We start from the raw sequence: 22,999 nt of genomic DNA, 5'->3' as shown, positions 1-22,999 counted from the left end.
GCAATCTGAAACTAAATTTGACTTAATTGGATGCCTAATTGATTTTTTATGAATTAATTAAAATTTGGACCGAATTAGTAGGCATGTCTAGCCAACCACACCACACGCGTCATCAATAGCTGCGCCATCACGACCACGTAATGGCTGCGTTCAAAAACCATTGCGCGCCTACTGAACGTGATATTCAGAAGGCGCGCAATGGTTTTTAGTCATGTAACTCTATTGTAGATAAAACATGTAAAGTACTGAAAAAAAAATTCATAAAAAGCGTTTTAATAACAAGCTTTTATGTAATGATGCACTAAAAAGTAGAAAATAAATTATAGACTACTATTTAAATAACTATAAAGAAAAGCGTGGGTGTCTTCCTTAACATTAGTAAAGGTATCCAATAGATACTAAAGTGACCCACGCTTTTCTTTATAGTTATTTAAATAGTAGTCTATAATTTATTTTCTACTTTTTAGTGCATCATTACATAAAAGCTTGTTATTAAAACGTTTTTTATGAATTTTTTTTTTAATAATTATACTTTATTCTGGCTTTATAATCACCACTTTTCACTTTAACATTTATAACAATTTTTAATCTTCAGTTGATTTATCGAAAGCAGTCAAGAATGGAAGAGGGAACAGAATATTTAGCTGGAGGAGTCCACTTTCAAAACCTAAGTCCAATTTTTTTTAAAAAATTGAGTCATCCCCCTTGGCTCTTCTATTATGAATCTACCCACAGTTTTTTTTTTTTTTTTTTTTTTTTTTTTTGACAATCAAAACCTACTTAGTTCGCTAATTTCCTTAGTTAAAAATAGGCCTACGATCCACTTGCAAAACCTGCTAAGTTTCCTCAACTTTCACTTTCAATCCCTACTAAGTAACTAGCCAATGGCAGCAGTTTTTAATTGAAGGATAGAGCCAATCACAATTTAGATTGCTTATAGGCGACTTCCTTCCTTGTACATCATTCATTCTTTCAAAATGGCTGAACACGATGCGAGTTTCGTTGTAATTGGTGAAAATGCCAATAGATCCCCCATCAAAGCTTCAAACAGAAAACAGATTCAAATTCAGAGGTAAGCCATCTTATATTTTTTCAATGTTATTAATAATCTACTCTATTTCCTCTGTTTAACTTAATCTAGATCTAATCACTAATTAGTAAATTACTCTAGAATTAGGTACTTGGATTACATCTCGTTTTACCCCGCGCGGCGAGTTTTTCGTCCCCGTTACCCAGACGCCGAGAATTTGCGGCGACGCGAGTGCTATAGTTTCGTAATTTTTATCGCTCGGTGTTATCGCCCGATCAATTTTCGTGCGATTATCGATTTTTCGTAAAAAAATGGACATTTTGCGTTTTTGTTGTTTTTTTAATTTTGTTCATGGATTATTCAAGATGGAGTATTTCAGTGAAAATAAGGTAAGTTTAATTTACTCCCTACTGTTTATTTTTATAAAAAGGGGAAAATTTATTGCATAATTTGAATTCTACACCACTTTTCTCTATTGTTTCAAAAAATCAAGTTGTTTGAACATAGCGCACAAAAGTTATATGCTGCGCAGTTTTGTTACCTCTATAGAAAATACGTTTGTTTACAATACGAAAGCGAAAGTGGCAAGGGAGGTAATAGAAATAAATAGCGGCGAGCGATGTTTTGCCGCCGGTGATAGTGGCGAACCATGTTTTTCCGCCGGCGATAGTGGCGAACGATGTTTTGCCGCCGGCAATAGTGGCGAACGATGTTTTGCCGCCGGCGATAGTGGCGAACGATGTTTTGCCGCCGGCGATAGTGGCGAGCGATGTTTTGCCGCCGGCGATAGTGGCAAACGCTGCTTTGATATTGAAGGTAGTGGAGTAGAGGGGGGGGGGAGGGGAAGGTCTGGTGCGGTATTAGCAATAAACATTCAATATTTAGTGTCTTCAGAAAAGCCATTTTATTTATTTTGATGTGAAAGCAAATAATGTACTGTTTACTTTTCCAGATAGAACCTACACTTCAAAAAACCAGCACATCTCTACGATATGATGAGCAGTTATATGGCCTAATGAGGGAACACTGTAAAGAGGAATTAAAACTATTTCAATAAATGTGTTCATCTTTTATTTAGATAAATTAAGTAATATTTTTTTAAATAACTTAAATAAATTTTGAAGCAGTACATTGAAAGTTTAGTGATATGAACTAGTTCTATATCTTTTTAAAACCAACCAGTCCAATGTTGAACTTCTTCTGAAATGTAAAGTACTAATGAATAGACAGAACACATCTTTTTTAATTAAACTATATTTATAAGTAGACTTACAAGTTAATTACATTTATACAAATAAAAGACCTTACATTTCTAATAGATCTAATTTGCCATCATTTTTTTTACATATATTAGTTCAGTTTTTCAATGATGTCAGGTGCGTCGATGACTCAGCGTTTTACCTTTTTACCATATTTTACCTATTTGTCAACTATTTAGATAGAACCATCTAACACACTTATTTCAGAGCTTCACTCTGGTTAGTTTTTAGCTTTAGATTCAAATAGTTTGGACATAAGCTGATATTGTATGAACAAATTTAGTATTTAAAAATAGGGGGTGTACCCTGTTCCACCCCTTATTTTTTGTTAAACAGATAGATTTAAACACATATTTTGATTACTTCTGTTTAAGAATAGAGTTATCTTGAGCTAGACAAATTTTGAGACTTAAGTGCTTAATAACTCAAATTTGCCATTATGTTGCATGTCACATCAACAAGACTTCGGTTTTGCGAAATTGTATAATTTATCAGCTTTGTAGCAGTTAAAACAAAAATCTTTTCAGTTATGAATATTAATTTGATTGTAATAACTGACACATCCATAGCTCATCATTCTCAGCAAGTTTGAGCTTAATTTTCTGAATAGTTAAAATTTTAACAGAGATTGTATGAATGCACTGTATATGAAAAATTAGGGGGGGTACCCTGTTCTACTTCTGTTTTTTGTTTTACTCTGCCCATAAATTTCTAATTTTATTGTTTATTATGCTTCCATATATAATAAATAAAGATATTGCAAAGTTATAACAAATTTGACCATATGGTTTACAAGCTAGGACAATTTTAGTAAACGCTTAAAAAAACTCTATCACAGAAATTGAAAAAATCCTATGTTAAAAAAATCACATTTTTTAATACGAAAAAAAATCATAACTATTTAACCGTTTGAGCTACATCAAAAAGGAAAACTGTTCTGTTATTGTAATTTTCTGCTCCTTTTAACTGTAGTAGTTGTTTCCTTAAAAAAACAATTTTAAAAATTTATCCTAGTACCTACTCTAGAATTCTAGAAGATTAGTAATAAAGGTAATCTATCGTTTTGGGTACGTAAAATCGCCCGCGGCTTCTAATGTTCGAAAAAGTTACCTCATTGTCAAGGCTTTAATAGAGGTATATTTTGATATATTTGTGTCAAATATTATAGATAAATGAATAATAAACCTAAATCAATAGCTAAATAATACTAAATATATCAATATAGGCAAGAAATTAACTTTAAACAGCAGTATTTACGAGCAGGATTTCCTATGTATTACTATATAAACTGCAGCCATTTGTAAAATAGAGTTGCCTTCCCCTGAATCTTGCGCTATACGTTAACAAAGAAAGAACTTAAACAAGATGGCTGCTATAGTAAATGAGCATTGTTGCATCTGTTGGAAACATCGCTAGTCTTCATTTATTATTGAAAAGTTTTTAATTCAATTGTTTGAAAGCAGGTACATAAATGAAACAAGGAAACATTTTTGTATTTTTCAAAACATAAATCCTCCTCAAAATGTGAAATAATTATTAAAATTTAAGGAGTCACCCTTCTTTCACATTACTAGTCGCGGGAGATTTTACGTACCCAAAACGATAGATTACCGTAATAAATACTAATCTAAGAGTAAGATTAGGCATTTCGATGTCTGCCAATTTGTTTAATCTGGCCACATCCGAACTTTTTCATGCCAACTTTTGTAATTTCGGCCATTTTCCCCCCAAGTGCTTAGTTATCACGAGAGAATCGGTAAATTGATGTGATGTATTCGATAAGTCGGTAATCTATCGTTTTAGGACGTAAAATCGCCCGCGACTAGTAATTTGAAAAACAGGTGACTCCCTTACATTTTAGTCAATCTCCTTACCAAGACTGGAAGTCAGAACCTGACCCTGAAATGTCATGCTCTTTTTGTTTTCGCATTTTAAGTGTTTTTTTTGGAAGGGGGGGGGGTTCCTATATACAAAAAAGGAAAAAACTGCTAATCTCGCAATATCTCATCATTATTTTAATGTGAAATGCTAAGGAAATGGATACTATGGCATAAATGCCAGAATAGTTTGCGAGATATGTAGTTATAATTAATACAAGCATGTCTTGTGGAGCACTCTCAAGAGAAACTGAACTGCAACAAAAAACGACCGACCACCAGGCAACAGCGCTCGACAGATCCTAGATAAATATATATTTGAGATATTTACCATGATTAATTACAATAGAAATACCATGCCTCTGCTATTTTTAGTAACATGACGTCATTGTTACGGTAGTTGTCAGATAAAAACAACTAATTTTTGTTTTTTGCGGAATGCACCGTTAAGTCTAATATTTTAATTATAATTTATAATTCAGTTGTAGCATGTGCAGAAATTGTGGGCATTATTATTGTATTAAAAATTAAAGTATTAGTAATTTTATAGGCCTAAGTATATTGATTTTTTTTCTTCACTTACAAGCCAAGTAGGCCGACTGCACTGTTAGTTTCATTGAACATAATTCGTGATCGGTCGTTAACCTTGTAAATATTAATACTTCGTGGCCTACCCGACTGTATAATTTATATGAAATTATATGTATTTTTTAATTAGGCCTTAGTATTGTATTTTAAACAATGCTCATTCCGAGCCTTTTTGTGCTAGATCTAATTAGGCCTACTGGCAATTTTTTTAAATTTTAGACTTGATCAACCTCGTTAATGCTGTTGTGTTGTAAAATGTACGCAGTAACTCAATTACTACGTAGAATGATATCAATAAATGAAGTAGTATTTATTTCCTTATAGTTTTAGCAATCTTTTGATACAAAATGTCTAATATTTTATTTTCCAATACATCATGGTGTGTGCCAGAGTAAACAGAACGGTGCTGTAGGTGACCTAGAATCTCCAAGTTCGAATCCGACGTAAATCAGTTGTGCTTTATTTTATTGTTTCACATAGGAAATGCCACAGGCGGTTTTATTTTCTTTCTTTTTTAAAAATATTTTTTTTATCGAAATAATATTTTATAAAATAATTATTCAAGATTTTCCAAACATCATCGCTCGCGAGATCGACTGCTTACATTTTCTTGTCTGCGGGAGAAACGTGTTGACACGGTCGAGGGTTCACCGTGAGTTCAGCAGGCCCACTATAGCATACGTCACAGCATTAATGATTGCTGTTAGAGATCGTCGGTGGGCAATCCCACCCCTCCCCTCATAAACCAAGCAAATTGTAAAACAACTAAGGGTCATTTTAAGTTCACGCAAGCTTACAGGACTGTAGATATACTACGAATAGCTGGTAAAACAAAAGAAAAAAGAAAACTTCGCCTAACCTAATGCTACTACAGAAGAGAATATTAATTATAGAGTATTTTATTTTAAAGTTTAAAAAAAAAGTTGATTTATCATCTTACCTAATACTGTATTGTCTTTACAGTAAGCCTAGATCTAGATTTCTGTCAGATCTATTTTTAGTTTTGGATATTAATTTTATTATCATCTTCATGGGTATTGATCGTCAATTCATCATGGAAGGCCTAATGTCTTGAATTGTACATAGAATTTATAATAAATATGTCTGATATTTCCTTAATAAACATAATAATTATAAAGTTTTATTTCTAACAAGATGTTTTGGTTTTTTTTTTTGGTAACTAAAATACCCAATGGTGTGGTAATTGCTATGACGTCATGCTACGAATGGAAAACACAAACCAACGTAACTTTTTGACCTCTTTTGATGGCAAAAAAGAGTTTCGCATTTTAAGAAGTTAATTGGTCATTTTGTTTTTGTTTGTTTTCTCGGCCCCTAATTAAGCTAGACCATTAAATTTGGTCTTAAATTAACCAGTAAGTGATATGGTTTGAAATGATATATGATACGTGACAAAAAATTTAAATTGAAGAATTGAATAAGAAAATCTATTACATTTTAATAATTATTTCACATTTTGATGAGGATTTATGTTTTGAAAAATACAAAAATGTTTCCTTGTTTCATTTATGTACCTGTTTTTAAACAATTGTATTAAAACTTTTCAGTAATAAATGAACACCAGCGATGTTTCCAACAGATGCAACCATGCTCATTTACTATAGCAGCCATCTTGTTAAAGTTTTATTTTTATAGCGCAAGATTCACTTTATTTTACAAATGGCTGCTGTTTATATAGCAAATATTGCTTGCAGACACTGCTGTTTAAAGTTAATTTCTGGCCTATATTGATATATTTAGCCATTGATTTAGGTTTATTATTCAATTATCTATAATATTTGACACAAATATATATCACAATATACTTCTATTACAGCCTTGACAATGAGGTAACGTTTTTGTACATTAATAGCCGCGGGCGATTTTACGTACCCAAAACGATAGATTACAGGGCTGTTTTTATATTCTATGCTTCTATGGAAAACTAATTAATTACGTTTTAACATATCGATCCCAATTTTATCGAGCTATCTTAGCGAGCAAGTCTCTTTTAACACAGTACCCGACCTCTTTCATTGAGTATTAATTTTAGCAAGAAAGTAAAGTTTAAAGAGTTAGACATTAGTTTTAAAGAGCAGCCTAACCATTTTCAAGAACAAAAATAACACTTGAGTTCTTTCAATTGGAACATGCTTAAAAAAGCATTGGTAAATCTTGGGGGGGTCCCGCGGACACAATTTTGTACCAGGGCGATAGGGGACCGCGAGGTTACCTATTATTGATAGAACAAAATTTCGGCATTTAAAAATGATAATATGTTCAGGAAACTAGTAAATAAGTAATGCCAAACTATTTTGATGGATGGAATTATTGGTTTTATGGTCTTTTTAGCTCTTTGTAACCAGTTATGGCTTCTTGCGTGAAGTGATTTGGATCTACGCAATTTTAATGACGGCCGAGTTGAAATTTCATGACGGCCCATACTCCATACAGGGCTGCCTACTTGTACGGTTTTGCCCGTAACTTTACGATTTTGACACCCAGGTTACGGAATTACGATTATGCTGCAAAATTACGGTTTTGATTTCAGTAGAGATAAAAATCGACTTTAATGTAAAAAAAGAAAATTTCTGGTGGTAACTTTACTTTATGTTCCCGTCTGAGTTTTATATTTTAATTTAGCTAGTTATATTTCAGTATTTCAGCGTGTTATCCGGTTCTAAGGTTCTAGCTTCCGTAACAACCCCCCTCCCCCTTCCCGCTCTTGTCATGGCTGGCGGCAATCGTGTTTATATTGTGAACTATTGACCCTGCGAGTGTTGTGTGTTACCTCATGAGCCGGTGTTGTCCGGAGAGAAAAAAATGGGCGTGGCCTAAATCATTGAAAGTCTGGTCGCGCATTCTGGCGAGACATATTTGCTGAGGCGGTATTACGGCTAAATGCCTAAATAGCGAGATATCGAGGCATTTCGTTTGAGATGTGCGAAAAGACAAGATTTTACTAAACAACGAGATCTACGCTCGCCTAGATCAATTACGGATTATATTTTTAAAATTGTTCTTTTCTTCTAGATATTACATTGATAAAATGTAGATTAAAAAAAAATATTCAAGAAATATGCTAATTCTAAACATCGTCACCAGTCGGCCGCTTAAGTTTTCTTGTTCGCGGGAGAAAAAATCCTGACACACACACAGTCGCGGGGGTCACTGAGTTCACATTGGTTTAGATATCCGTAGTGTTGGCCTATATTGGCCCTATATCATACGTCATACTACTCATTGCAAGAACAATTCCTATTTGAAATTTTCCATTGTCGCCTTACATTCTGAATTTATCGGCGTTTTTTTAAAAAAAAACTAATTATTAGTCCATAAAATAAAAAGTAGCACGAGTCGCCGACTGTCATCATTACGCTGATGAGCTTTACGATCGTATAATATGGGTCTTATTTACATATAGTATTTAAAAAATGTGTAAAAATACAGAAAGTTACGGAAAACCTATGCTCTTGTTACGGGGAAAATTTTTTTGGGGTAGGCAGCCCTGCTATAGCAGCCATCTTGTTTAAGTTCTTTTTTTGTAAACTTATTGCGCGAGATTCAGGTATTGATATATTTAGCCATTGATTTTGGTTTATTATTCACGTATCTTAACTATCTATAATATTTGACACAAATATTTCACAATATACTTCTATTAAAGCCTTGACCATGAGGTAACTTTTTTGTACATTACTAGCCGCGGCCGATTTTACGTACCTAAAACGATAGATTACCTTTATTTTTTAATATTATTTTATGAATGATTAGAAATGTTAGGCGTATGCTTACGGTAGGACTACCTACTCATAGTAACTAAGGTTGGGGTTTGGGTTAAAAACAGGGTTAGCACTGACATCAGCAAGCAATGTATGTATTTAGAAAACTACCAGTAGGCCGCTCGATTCAATGCTTCAATTCATTTTCGTGGCATCTAAATCTAATGGCTCATGCACTTACAAAAATGGCAACCAGTTTCGCATTCACTAAACGGTAGAGGGATAAAACTATTGATTACGAGGCTATCGTTAATTTTAGAAAACGGAACTATCCGTTTCTATTTTAGTCTGTTATTTAAGAATTGTCAGGTGTACTTTTGACCTAATTTTTTTGTTTTTCTTGCAAGTGAAAACAGCTCTATGTATTCTTGTCTTTTAAATCAAATAACTCTGAAATATTGCTTCAATCATAAACCAGCTTACGTGAATCATAAACTTTAAAGTATTAATTTAACACACATTACAATTAACTGGTAGAATCTAGTAATTTATGGGGTTTATGAGATGTGTTCGTGGGTAATGATCACCCCTAAAGAATGCCATTTTATTATAATCTTTTTTGTTGAAAATGAGGCGCGAGAAAATGTGTGCTGCTGAATAATCCAATCATTTGAGTAGATTTATGTCTGTTTTTTATCATCGAAAAATAGAATGTTTACGCTTTCTTTATTATTGATATTTTTTTTTATTTTTTAAACTAAAATTATTAATTATTAGTTAGGTTGCATATTTTGTAACTTGGTATACTTACCCTTTATTAATTTTCAAAAGCATAGCATTCTGATTGTGTATAAATTATAAATAATAAATATAGTCATAAAACACAGAAATATAAAGTTCCAATTGCCATGTGCCACACCCGGGTCACACCCCCTCAAAAAACTCATTTACAACAAATTTACAACAGTAATTAAAATTAATTTTCAAATTTTTATTACTTATTTGGGTAAGATTAAGCACATTTTTACTACTAATTAAAAAAAAAACATCAGTAAATTCTGTTTTAATGAAGGTCACAGGTCAAGTATTTTATCCTTCAGTCAAGTTCAGTGGAGGGTGCCACAGGCTGACCTGACTGGAATTTTTTTCAGTAATAATGTCTTAGTACAGAAAGTTAAAATATTGTTAAATTGGCTTAGTTTACTAGTGTGCTAGCTACTATTGATACTTTTTTTATTTAAAAAAATCATTTTGAAATTTTCATCAAAATGCCTACTACCAGTAACCTAACACCCTCTTTTTAAAGAAGATTCTATTATCGGATACTGGTTTTAAATTTTCCCTTCATTCAATTAGATCTGATTTTATTAATAAACTATTATCTAGTAATCTAGTAATATCTAGATTTATAGGCCTAGGCTTATTTCAATTGAATTTTTTGTTTTAATATGTTTTTATATTATAATTAAATGGACTTTCCATTGTGTCACGTGGTCATGCCTAAGTTTGTAACTTGCTAGATCAAGAATAGATCTAGCGGCTGTAACTATAAACAACGCTGATGCTTGCTGTCTCTCCTTTGTTACAGCTCCAATATTTTAAATACTTTTACAAAATTTTAATTTCTATGAATTTATTAATACTGTACATCTAGATCTGCACACAAATCATGCTAAAATTAAAGGAGAACAATTTATTTATGAATGGTTTTTAAATGTTTATTGCTTGAAAGACTAGTGATAGCTTTCAACATGATTTCCTATTTTACCCATTCATATTGGGCTGCCACAGAAAGCTCCTTCCTCAACATTGTATTAAAGATATATACATAAGTAAATAATAAATTAAAAGGCTAGGGTTAGTATTGATTCAATATTTTTATGTTGATCTAGTCTATTTACTATTCAAAGTCTATTTTCAGTCAACTGTTGAACTGGGAATAGCCGTATTAAGGCTATTCACAGTCGTGACAGTTTTTTTTATACATCTGTAAAAAACGCCCAAATTTTCATGAAGCTGTGTGGTCGAGTGGACATGGAAAAATTGCACTGCTCTCGTAATCTATACTTCATTCCCCAGTCACAATAAATGCTTTTGTTGTCGCCAAATATTAGGCCTCTTCCCAGTTGTGTTTGGTAAAAATGACAGCTGACTGTGAATAGTCATGGATGCTATTCCTAGTCTGCTGAAAATAACCGAAATAGTGCTTTTCCCAACAGGTGGGAATAGCCTTGGCCATTATTATTTAGTCTCTTACTTGAAAAACAATTGCTACATTCAATGTTCCAAGAAGACAATGACATTGGAAAAATCACTAAATGTAGACTATACTTTGTGGCAGCAACATTTTTTTAATAACTTACTTTATCTATGGTCGATAAACGGGGAACTAATGAGAAGATATGTAATTTTTTTTGCTCAATTGTTTGTGCATCTAAAAAGCCTTGTTATAAAGCACAAAAAGACAAACAGATCGCATGACCGTTTGCCATGCAAGTATATTTTTAGGAATTACTATTATTTTTTTAGATACTTGAATAATGTATTATATGAAAATACTTATTTTATAGCCACGAACAATAAATGCATCATTTATATATCCTCTCACCTCTTGTGGTTATATTTTGCTTCTATTTGTAGGTTACATATTTTTAGAGTTTTTTAATGGAGGCGAGCGAGTTGACGAGATTCCTTCCATAATGTTGTTGACATGGAATAAAAACGTGCTTTTTAGATTTAGACCGTAAAAAAAAATAAAAAATAAAAACTTAAGCCTAAAATTTAGAAATTTTATATTTTTAGAATAAATGCTATAAAGGTTGCAAATCCAGAGAACTTGAAAATAATTTGTTGAGTTTAAGGCTACATTTCTATTTATTTTCATCAAGCCTAAGTTATAACCGGATGTTTCACTTTCATAAGACAAATATTGATTGGCTGTACAGTAACTTAGTGATCGATAACTATTTGTTTACAAAACTTTGCAGATCAAGTTTTTAAATAACAATGCAAATTAAAAACCCCATAACCTAGTTTTCTATTTTTAGCTTACAATGTGTACAATAAAATCTATGGGGGCCATTGTTTATGTCGCCCTTACACGTAAAAACCAAATTGTTTTTGCTTTTTTTTAAATTTTTATTTAGTTACCGAAAATATTATAAACATCAAATACATCCAATCTTTAGTAAAGTCCGAAAAAAACCAGACAGGCAGTATTTTATAACCATATTAATTGTAACTACGCTGTGCATGATTTTTAAATTAATTTATACACCTCTCAAATACCTTTGAGACTTTTCTCGCTGGTGTCCATTGAAGTGTATGTTTTAGAATTTTCAAGAGAGGTTTATTTAATTTAATATATTATTATTTTACTAATTATTTCGAGTACTGCATGGTAGAATCACTAGTGTGAAGAAATATCAAGTATATTTTTAGGAATTACTATTTTTTTTAGATACTTGAATAATGTATTATATGGTATACTTAAATACTTATTTTATAGCCACGAACAATAGAGAAAATGCATCATGCATATATCCTCTCACCTCTTGTGGTTATATTTTGCTTCTTTGTAGGTTACATATTTTTAGAGTTTTTTAATTGAAGTGTATTTTATAGCCACGAACTATAGAGAAAATGCATCATGCATATATCCTCTCACCTCTTGTGGTTATATTTTGCTTCTATTTGTAGGTTACATATTTTTAGAGTTTTTTAATTGAAGTGTATGTTTTAGAATTTTCAAGAGAGGTTTATTTAATTTAATATATTATTATTTTACTAATTATTTCGAGTACTGCATGGTAGAATCACTAGTGTGAAGAAATATCAAGTATATTTTTAGGAATTACTATTATTTTTTTTAGATACTTGAATTATGTATTATATGGTATACTTAAATACTTATTTTATAGCCACGAACAATAGAGAAAATGCATCATGCATATATCCTCTCACCTCTTGTGGTTATATTTTGCTTCTATATGTTTTTTAATTGAAGTGTATACTTTAAAATTTTCAAGAGAGGTTTATTTAATTTAATATTATCTATATACTACTAAAACTCAAGTTTGTTTACATGTTTGAATATTTATATGTTTGTATGTTTGTCTGATTGACTATTGTGAATAGATTTACTCTATGTAAAGAGCTGTAAAATAGTATGTAGGTAGAGAATAATTTTTTATTGCAGACAGACTGTTAATCACACATTTATTTAAAGACGTTAATTAATTTATTGATTTATTCATAGGTAGATTAACCACATTTATTTGAAAGTTTTAGAACAATGGTTTAACTTTGACTGAATAGTGATGTTTGATAACTCATTTTTTTGTTTGTTTGTTTTTCTGATTTGTTATTGGTGAGAATCTGCATTATATGTAGAGCTGTAAAATAGGATTTTGGGTGGTAAATATTGTTCCTTCTTAAACACACTGTTAATTACAAATTAATTTAAAGCCGTTAATTAATTTATTGATTTATTCATATGTAGATTAACCACATTGATTTTAAAAGATTAGAAAAACTACTAGACTCTACGGAACAGTAACTTTTTTTGTTTACTTTTTAGTACGATAAAATGGCGTCTATCAAAGAAGATTGTGTTCCCATTCCAAAGTTTAATGCGTTCTAAAGCTAATTTTCTGTCAGCTATAACTTTATCAATACGTCCGTTTGCTGTATTTATTACGTTCCAACACTTAAAATCAATTTTCAACTGTCTTTTTCATTTAGTTTTACGATAAATTTCTCTAGATCTACAGATCAGCTGTCGAAGGAAGAACATGTTATGAAATCTAGATTCTAGATCTAGGTCACTAGACTTTACGTAAATTCTAGATCTAGACTTAATGCAAATTCTACACCTAGAATCTATTTCAAGCCTTATTTTATATAAATCTTTGTTTAGCTGTAATGGACATCTAATTCGAGAATACATCGGAATTATCTATCTAGGTTCTAGAGCTAGATATAGTAGGAATACTCGCTTTTTGAGAAAGTTATTTATAGATCTAAAAATATGTGGCCAAGCAAGTTATTTCTAGATCTAGAATCAATTGGATAGATAAAAATACAATCCATTTTATAATCATAATACATTTTTAGTACTTAAATACTTGTTATAAATCTTTGTGATTTATCTATCTAGATCTAGAATCTAGCTAGAAGAGGTCTAATGATTAGATCTAGATCTAGAGTTTCTAGATCTAGATCTAGCAAGAGTTACGCACATACTAGACTTAAGCAAACAAGTCGAAGAATCTAGATAATTCTATCTAGATTAGATCTAGATAATTTCAGACCTTCATTATTTTATATAATATTTTTGTTTGGCTAATTTAAGATAAAATTTAAGTTGAAAGTTACTACTACTAGACTTAGATCTAGATCTATGAGCCTAAATCAAGTTGCATAAGGAGACTCAAAGTATTAAAGTATAGTATAAAAAATCATTTGAGGCGACACGAGTTAAATAGCTAAGTTGTTAGTGTAATCGGCTTGCATGCGGGCGGCACAGGTTCTAGACCAATAGGTCAATGTCAAATTTTTTTTTTTTCACTTTTTATTTTATTTTTTAGATGGGAATGACATCAGTATATGAAGGGGTAGTCCAAAATCGGTGTTTTTAAAGGATAAAAAACATATTTTTGAATGTGGGGTCTGTTTTTTTGTGGCTATAAGTGACACTACAGTAGCATTGCGAGGGGGGGGGGGGGGGGGGCGCCAGGGAGGGACATATGTCCCCGGGCGCCGACCATAGGGGGCACCAAAATGGGTTAGAAAAAAAAAATTGAAAGGTTCAGCGGGGTGCAAATCGAAAGTTTGAGCGGGTTGGGTGCAAATTGAAATCTTGAGGGGGGGGGGGGGGGGGATGAACATCAAAAGTTTGAGGGGGGGGTTGCAAATCAAAATTTTGCGGGGGGGGGGGGATTCGAATTGAAAAGTTTGTCCCCGGGTGCCGGGAAGGGTCGCTACGCCTCTGAGTGACAGCCGTGATGTTTTTTATAAATGACCCCCGAAACCCACAGTTATCCAACAGATGACGGGTAGTCTAGTTATTACTAATTATTTCGAGCACTGCATGGTAGAATCACTAGTGTGAAGAAATAACAAGCATGAGTTTTTCACTTAAAACCTGTATTGAGTTTTTTTGTTATTAGTGCTAATGACATTAATATTTTATTTCTTTAATGCATTATATCTTAATTAAGTTTAGAGTCAAGCGTTGAGATTAGGGTTAATGGCTAGGTTAAAAGGTAAGGGCTAGAAATAGTCTAAGAAAATAATATTAATTTACTTTTCAATACACATATTTAATTAAGAATTTTAGCTAAATGAAATAAGTATCTTTTGACAATAAAATGTGTCTTATGTTCGAAGAAATATGCAATATCTTATCTCATATTTTCAAAGAAATAAACTGTTCTTATTTCCTGCCAACCAAGTGACAACAATATATATATAAGCTCGAATGGATGTGAGAGGATCTAAGCAAATTTGGTAATTTCTCAATCGTTAGCCAAAATAAGCAGTACTGGATTAGAAATTTGTGTTTTTAAAGAATATTAATATGCAGTCCTAATCTAATGATAGCCTTGGAATTACTGACAATCTATTTTTAGATCATATCAGACTGAGTGAAAAGATTTAACAGACCTTCTGCGATTAATTTTGTCATTTTATTAATAATACTTTATTCTGACTTTATAATTACTACTTTTCAATTTAACATTTATAACATTTTTATTCATCAGTTGATTTATAAAAAAGCAGTCAAGAATGGAAGAGGAAACAGAGCATTTAGCTGCAATGTTATCTATTGTAGATGAACAGTCACACAAATTGACAGAATTTTTAAACTCTGAAGATTTAAAACCAGATCTATCAACAATATTTTCATCTTCTAAAGACATAAAAACAGAATTTACATTTTCATCTATGGTTGATGCAAAACCCAACTTGACATTCACAGCTTCTCAAGATTTTAAACCCTATACTACAACAGAGTTTTCATCTTCTAAAGACACAGAAACAGAATTTTCAAGTTTTTTATCTTTTGATAACTTTACACCCAACAAAACATTTATAGGCTTGCAAGATGTTAAACCTGATGTTACAACTGAGTTTTTAACTTGTAAAGATAAAAAGCCTGTATCATCATTATCATCATCTGAAGATAACAAATCAGAAGTCACAACTTTATCAAGTAGTAAAGATTCAAAACCAGATTTATTGACAGGATTTTTACATTTTGAGGATAAACAACAAAAAGGGCTTGAACTTCAAGTTGAAGAAAATCTCCAATTTTCTAGACACAAAAGATATCAGATTGTTTCTAGTCAAAAATACAAAAGGTTTTCTCAAAGTTCTAACTTAAAAAAACATAAACCAGGTCAAGAAGGAAATGAGCAAGTTGAATATGATGGTGACCATGAGAATCTCTCTCAAAGTTGTAATTTCAGTAACAATAAAAAAGTCCTCTCAGGAGATAAGCCATACTTATGTGATGTTTGTAATAAAAGGTTCTCTCATCGATGGAAATTATATATACATCTGAAAATGCATTCAGGAGATAAGCCATATAAATGTGATGTTTGTCATAAAAGGTATACTCAAAGTTCTGGTTTAAGTACACACAAAAGAATTCATACAGGAGTAAAGCCATATGAATGTGATGTTTGTCAGAAAAGGTTTTCTCAAAGTTCTACTTTAAGAACACATAAACAGGTTCATTCAGGAGGTAAGTCATATGAATGTGATGTTTGTTATAAAAAGTTTTCTCATAATTCTAGTTTAAAAACACATAAAAAGGTTCATTCAGGAGAAAGGCCACTTGAATGTGATGTTTGTCATAAAAGGTTTTCTCAAAGTTCTAATTTAAAAAAACATAAAAAGGTTCATTCAGGAGAAAAATCATATGAATGTGATGTTTGTCATAAAAGGTTTTCTCAAAATTCTACTTTAAGAGCACATGAAAAGGTTCATTCAGGAGAAAGGCCACATGAATGTGATGTTTGTCATAAAAAGTTTTTTCTACGTTCTAATTTATTAAGTCATAAAAAGGTTCATTCAGGAGAAAGGCCACATGAATGTGATGTCTGTCATAAAAGGTTTTCTCAAAGTTCTACTTTAAGAACACATGAAAAGATTCATTCAGGAGAAAGGCCACATGAATGTGATGTATGTCATAAAAGGTTTTCTCAAATGTCTTATTTAAAAAAACATAAAAAGGTTCATTCAGGAGAAAGGCCGCATGAATGTGATGTTTGTCATAAAAGGTTTTCTCAAAGTTATAATTTAAAAAAACATAAAAAGGTTCATTCAGGAGAAAGGCCACATGAATGTGATGTATGTCATAAAAGGTTTTCTCAAATGTCTTATTTAAAAAAACATAAAAAGGTTCATTCAGGAGAAAGGTCACATGAATGTGATGTTTGACATCCAAGGTTTTCTCAAATTTCTTGTTCATCTTCACACACAAAAAATTCATTAAAAAAAAAGTTGTCTCAGAAGAATAATTTGTTATGAAACATGTGTTGTTGAATGTTATAAGCCATATGTATGTATGAAATATTTTCTTAAAGCTCTTACTTATGTGCTCTTGAAAAAGTCATTCAAGAGACAAGCCACATTAATCTGGTATTTGTCAGAGATTTTCTCAAAGTTTATTCAGGAGATAAGCCACATGAATGTTGATGTTTGTCACAAAAGATTATGTCAATTATCTAATTTAAATACTCATAAAATTCATTCTAGAGGTAAGCCAGGAAATTCATCATTACTAAAAACCAAGTTAATGTCATTTTTAACATAAATAATTAATACTAGAGCAAATTATTATTTAATATCTTGTTATAATTTTTTCTCTTCACATAACTTTAACTAGTGGTCATCCAATAGTGCACCATTGTTTATTAATTTTAACGAGCAGACCCGCTGCGTATCATACGCCGCTATTTAGTTGTTGTTTTTTTCTACTTTTCAGTAATTTATAATTTGTGAAAATATTTGCTTAAAATCACTAAACCCCCCCCCCCCCCCCCCCCCCCCCCCCACGTGAAAGCAGCCTCCTCTTAGTTACCTCCTCTAAGTTTAAAATCGTTTCAAACTAAATTATCTGCTCCTAATAGCCGTCACCAAATCCGTCTCTATGATTGTAAAATGTAAACAGCGTGACCACAGCTCACCAGACAATGTGGGGGTGGGGTGGGGGGTGGTAGTGATAATGATAGAGAGAAAGAGAGGGGACTGCAAGGAGGCGCTTGCAGCTTGTTTTCTAACTGATCCCAGAAGAGAATTATATATATAGATATTTGTTTTATGTAAAGGTTCTTTTGTCAAAGAGTATACCATGTCAATTATTATACATACTCTATAAAGAAATTTTATTCTATTATGTAAGCTGCATGTGTACAATTTTTTCTTTATGTAGGCTACTTCTTTTTGTGTTATTTGTAAATGTGTATATTAGGAGAGGTAAGCTATAACTTTAGAAACCGAGGGTTTTCTTTTTATACTGGCATGGTTTTGTTCAGGCCACAGTTAATTTGCCTATTCTTTTCACATTATATAAAATTGACATTGCATATTCATAGGGATAAGGAAGTGAGCTAATTATGCTCAAACCAATTACACACATTATTAACAATAACAGAAGCTAACTAAAATAAAACACAAAGTTCAATTCATTTATTTACATTTACTAGATGTTTACAATATATATAGGCCCTACTGTTACACAATTCTCATTCATAACTTTACACATTTACAGTACTCACAAACAGCTCAGTCAGACATACATCAACATGACAGAATATCAGGTTGACAGTTAAAAAAACCTTCATTAGACATCAGGCCAGCAGTCACAGTGGCATCTAGCCAACAGGTACAGTGACATCAAAACTTCTGAGCAGACAAAATATTTTTTTGTAAACACTTTTTCGTCTTTTGCTAAATGTCTTTAATCATTATATTGAGAGGTATAGAATCTCAAATCAATTAATAGCATAAAGATGTATAAACAAGATGCTCATTATTGTTCCATTGACAAATGCTTGCTTTGTTCTTAAGTTTTCTTTCTGATCTGTAAAATGATGCAATTCACTTTCTATACAAACTTATTTGGTGAAAATAAATTTAAAACTTCTACTTTAATTGTTTGACATTATTTTATTCATCCCATTTAAGAATCCCTCCTCCTTCCTCCGCTTATTTACATGTCTTATGGAACTAACCTCAAGTTTCAAGTTGGTCCAACCATTGCTAAGGCTTATGGTCACTTCCTTACTTTTGCTTGATGAATGTTTTTTTTATTCAATTAAATTAAATGCATTTAGGCATATAAGCCTATAGATGTTATCATTCTGCACTCCTTCTCAATATAAACTTTATGCCATACCTCAGACACCTCTACATGCAATGTGTTTAAAAATAGTACAGAATAATTTTCTTCTCATATTCACATATGCTATAGAATTTAGAGATTAACCACACATAACAATTTTATAAATAAACATTTAAATTTTTTAAAACAGCATAAAAATTATCAATTTGAAGAAAAGAAAGACTTAGGCTGCAATTGTTACATTTTGGTATCTTAGTTTCAACATACCGTGTTTATTGGTTAATTATTATTTAATTTTGTATTGTTTACTGTTTAAAAAACAAACCTTGTAGGGCCTAGTAAAAATTCGAATGTAGTGATTCATTAGAAATTATAACATGAAAAGTTTTAAAAATAAAATAGCTAAACTGTTTTTTTATTGTTATTGTATTTCTATCAACACTTCCTGTATGTATAAATTCCAATGAGACCAATGTGTTTTGAATGCTGGGGTATGTTTTTCTCTCTTGTGATGCTACAAAGCCTGTACATGCCAGGTATGTGATGGTCAATGTCAGACAACTTATGCTTGTTAGGGAAACATTTCAAATTTCGAACACTTTTTTACTTTTTTTTAAACCAACAATAAGTTAAATAAAAAAAATTAAAAAATGAATGACTTTGAGATATTCTGCATGTTAACGGTATAGATTAGTGTTTGGTACCGTATAGATATAATAGTGATAATTAGTAAAATGCTGGTATTCAACCGGTAAGAGGGTCTGTGCCACTTCTTTACCGGGAATATAGATTCTAGTATAGTTTTACTAGAGGTAATATCATTAAGGTCTGATGACTAAGGGTCAATTCAATGTCCAAAGTTTACAGCCTTATTAGAATAATAATGGGTTTTACCAGGTCCGATGACCTCTTGTCTTTGGCAAGGACTTACGGCCGGTGAATAAAATAAAATAGCAGGTCCGATGACTACGGGTCAACTCAATGCCCGCAGTTTACGGCCTGTAGTAAAATAGAATGAGGCTGTGTATAATATAATATCTACTGCTCCGTGGCTGATACACGTGCAGGATAAAAGTAGTACAAAATGTAACTGGAATGTCTACTCAGCTGCCACGTGGAATTACGTCACAGGCAGGAATAGTTTAGGTCAAATAAGTATTCAGATGCCCTGTGTGCTAAGACACGGACAGTGTAAAGTTTTTTTACGTAAATCAGGTAAGTTATCGACTGTCACATGGACTAAGCCACGAACAGGGTAACTGTAAAGTGTTTAAGTAATAATAAATAACAGCAAGATAATATATGTGGTATTTATTGAAACTAGTTATTACAATGATATTCAACTATGCATATAAAAATTGGTAAAGTAAAAATAAGAAATAAAGTACAACCAAACCAAAATAAAAAAAACACGTGGAGGTCGGGCCGACGAACCTAACGCCGTGTGCGACACCACCAGCTGAGCTTAGTGCTGGAAGAGTGCGTGATTTCTTTGTTGCATCCCCTTTTATGCATTAAAACATTGGCGGTGTGTCAAGTGGACAATCTAGCCAACTAGAGGAGCCTGTGAGGGGGACGAAAGATAGGAATGTACGGTGTTGTAGAGAGGGGGGGGGGGAGTAATAGAGCAGGTAGAGGGTGGTGTATTGAATAAAGTGGAGCTAGGCCTAAACGGTTTAACCGTCACACTGCAGTCTTGAGTTTTCACAAAAGATGGTTCTGTCATAAATTTATATAAACAGATTATACAAATAGTGCACAATCCAGACTATTACTATTATGTAAGTTTATACCATTACTTTTTGTAACAACACTTAGTTTGCTTTATAATAGCATGAAAGTCCGATGACTAGGCTACACTCTATGTGGGTAGTATTCAGACTAAAACAATTTATTACAACCAGGTGATATGAACACTCAACAAGGGGTTTGGGCCGGCAAATAAAACAGGTCTAATGACTACGAGACAATTCAATGGCGTCAGTTTTTGGCCTGTAGTTAAATAGTGTTTAAATATTGTTAAAACGTATTGATATTTATTTATTTTTTTTAAAAGTTTAATGAAAAAGAACTAGAGTCTATTTAAATATACTTAAAAGAAGCTTAAACATATTGATCACACATTTAATGAATTATAAATGGCTACAAAGTGATAAGGTAAAAACAAAGTAGCAAATATTTTTCTTTAAACCTAGCAACCATAGGGTATATAAATTATAGTTCTTATGTTTTTTGACCTGGTCAGATGTAGAGATGCACTACATGCAGCTGCCTTTACTTTATATCATATACTCACAAGTCCGAACAAGGATCCGAACTCGAGCCGTACTGACTAGCAGCATAACGCTCAACCAAACAACCACGCCATCACAAAATAGCACGGTGAATATAAATTAACAATTTAAAAATACAAAACCCAAGTAGGTATCAATAGAAAGCCTATGTAGCGCAGTTGCCAATCAAGTAAAAGAAAGCATTCGTTTATTACCGGCTATTTTACGGCCTTAGCGAAGGATCTGTAGCATATGACATTCAGACACAGCGATTGGCCCTTATTGCAACTACGATTGGCCAGATCAGAGGTCGTTGGGTGAACCATGGTATGTAGTTAACCAAAGGTGGGGGAAATAATAGGACATGTAGCTGATGGGGGTCGTAGGTAAGATGGCGGTAACATTAGTTCTACCCTAAAAATAGCAAATATACGTTTTGTGTCTGACCAACAGATTTTCCATACGGTCTAGTCATCTATAGAGGTGCATGCAAAAAATTAGACAGATATACAGAGGTTAAGTACCCTAAAGTTTGTGTTGAAATTACCCTGTTTTTCACATAAACCCCATAGATTATATGGTCAGAGTTTTTTTTTTATTAAAACTAAAAAATTGTCAGGCCTAAACTAATGGACCTCTCCACATTTATGAAGAGAGTTCATAAAAGTTGCAAAATTTTTACATATTGTTCTTGTTGATGTATTAAATTGTAGATATTTTAGGGGGTAAAATGTTTTGAAAAATAATTTTATTTTTCTGCTCATATCTATTTTTTTTTCTCTCTTTTTTACCCATCCATTTAAATTTATGCAGAACAGACTGGGAAAATCAGCCATGTCTATACAAAGTGCACTTGTGGTTAAACAGGAATCAAATGACCAAGCAATACAATTTATGGATTTAAAATCAGATGTAACATTGGCAATTTCAACTTTAGAAGATGTGAAACCAAATTTAACATTGATTTCAACTTCAAATGTTATCAAACAAAATATATCATCACAATCTTCTCCTTTTGAAGACAAGTCAAATAAAATAGTTGCATTTTCAACTTCAGATCAACAATCAGTTGAAACATTTTCTTATTCTAAAGATATGAAACCAAATGTTTCAACAGAATTTTTAAGGTGTGATGTTATGAAAAAGGATATCTTAACATTTTCATCAATTAAGGGTGAAAACAAAAATAGCTTAGATGTTAAAAGACAGCTTGAATATTTACCAGATTCAGATGTTTTTATTGAAAATTTAAGTTTTAAAATCAGATCTTCATCATGATTTGCCAGAACTTAAGGAAATGCATAAAGAAGTTATTGATAATTTTCCAACAATTTATGAGCTCATGGATAAGGGACTGAAGACATATAAGTGTGATATGAGTTGTCAAAGATTTACTAATTTTCATCATATTACACAACATATGAAAACTCACACAAGAAAGAATTCATATGGGTATAATTTTCATCAGCAGCAAGGTGCTATGAATAGTCATGTAAAACAGCTTAAGAAAATAAACAAGAAGTTTTCTCTGCATAAATTACATTCTAAAGACAGTTGCAATGAATGTGATGTGTGTCATAAAAAGTTTGCTCATAAGGCTAGTTTATATGCACATAATGTCATTCACTCTGGACTTAGGCCATATGAATGTGATGTGTGTCTTAAAAGTTTTAGATAGAAAAGTCAGTTAGTAAGGCACACAAATATTCATTCAGGTCTCAGACCATACGAATGTGGTGTGTGTTACAAGAAGTTTGCTGGGAAGTTTGGTTTATAAATACACAAAAATATTCACTATGGACTTAAGCATGAATGTGGCATTTGCCATAAAATGTTTAGTCAGAAAAGTTATTTATCTGTACATGAAAAGATTCATTCAGGAGACATGAATGTGAT

At 32.0% G+C, this 22,999-nt stretch overlaps 1 protein-coding gene across 3 annotated transcripts; it reads left to right on the top strand.

Annotated features, from left to right (window-relative positions):
• The first annotated feature begins 864 nt into the window (after positions 1–864).
• LOC131943406 (zinc finger protein 253) lies at positions 865–19,447 on the top strand. 3 transcript variants are annotated; one of them, XM_059303508.1, is made up of 3 exons: positions 865–1,072; positions 14,900–14,986; positions 15,241–17,477. In XM_059303508.1, exon 3 carries the CDS (start codon positions 15,266–15,268, stop codon positions 16,922–16,924), a length of 1,659 nt encoding a protein of 552 aa, XP_059159491.1. In that variant the 5' UTR covers positions 865–1,072; positions 14,900–14,986; positions 15,241–15,265; the 3' UTR covers positions 16,925–17,477. The 3 variants fall into 3 exon arrangements, with proteins under 3 accessions (XP_059159491.1, XP_059159490.1, XP_059159493.1); XM_059303510.1 differs by lacking the exon at positions 14,900–14,986 and adding an exon at positions 18,258–19,447 and having other exon boundaries at positions 868–1,072; positions 15,241–16,226; XM_059303507.1 differs by lacking the exon at positions 14,900–14,986 and having other exon boundaries at positions 866–1,072; positions 15,241–17,476.
• Positions 19,448–22,999: the final 3,552 nt, after the last annotated feature.

The sequence above is a fragment of the Physella acuta genome, unplaced genomic scaffold (genome assembly GCF_028476545.2).
Source record: "Physella acuta isolate Inbredline_101_S28 unplaced genomic scaffold, ASM2847654v3 ptg000454l, whole genome shotgun sequence".
Taxonomy (NCBI): Eukaryota; Metazoa; Mollusca; class Gastropoda; family Physidae; genus Physella; species Physella acuta.
Note: the sequence above shows the minus strand (reverse complement) of the source record. Positions and strands in the feature narration are given on the sequence as shown.

Bases quoted from the DNA above. Each gene is read 5' to 3' on its own strand.
- LOC131943406 (XM_059303508.1), top strand. From the start codon at position 15,266: ATGGAAGAGGAAACAGAGCATTTAGCTGCAATGTTATCTATTGTAGAT.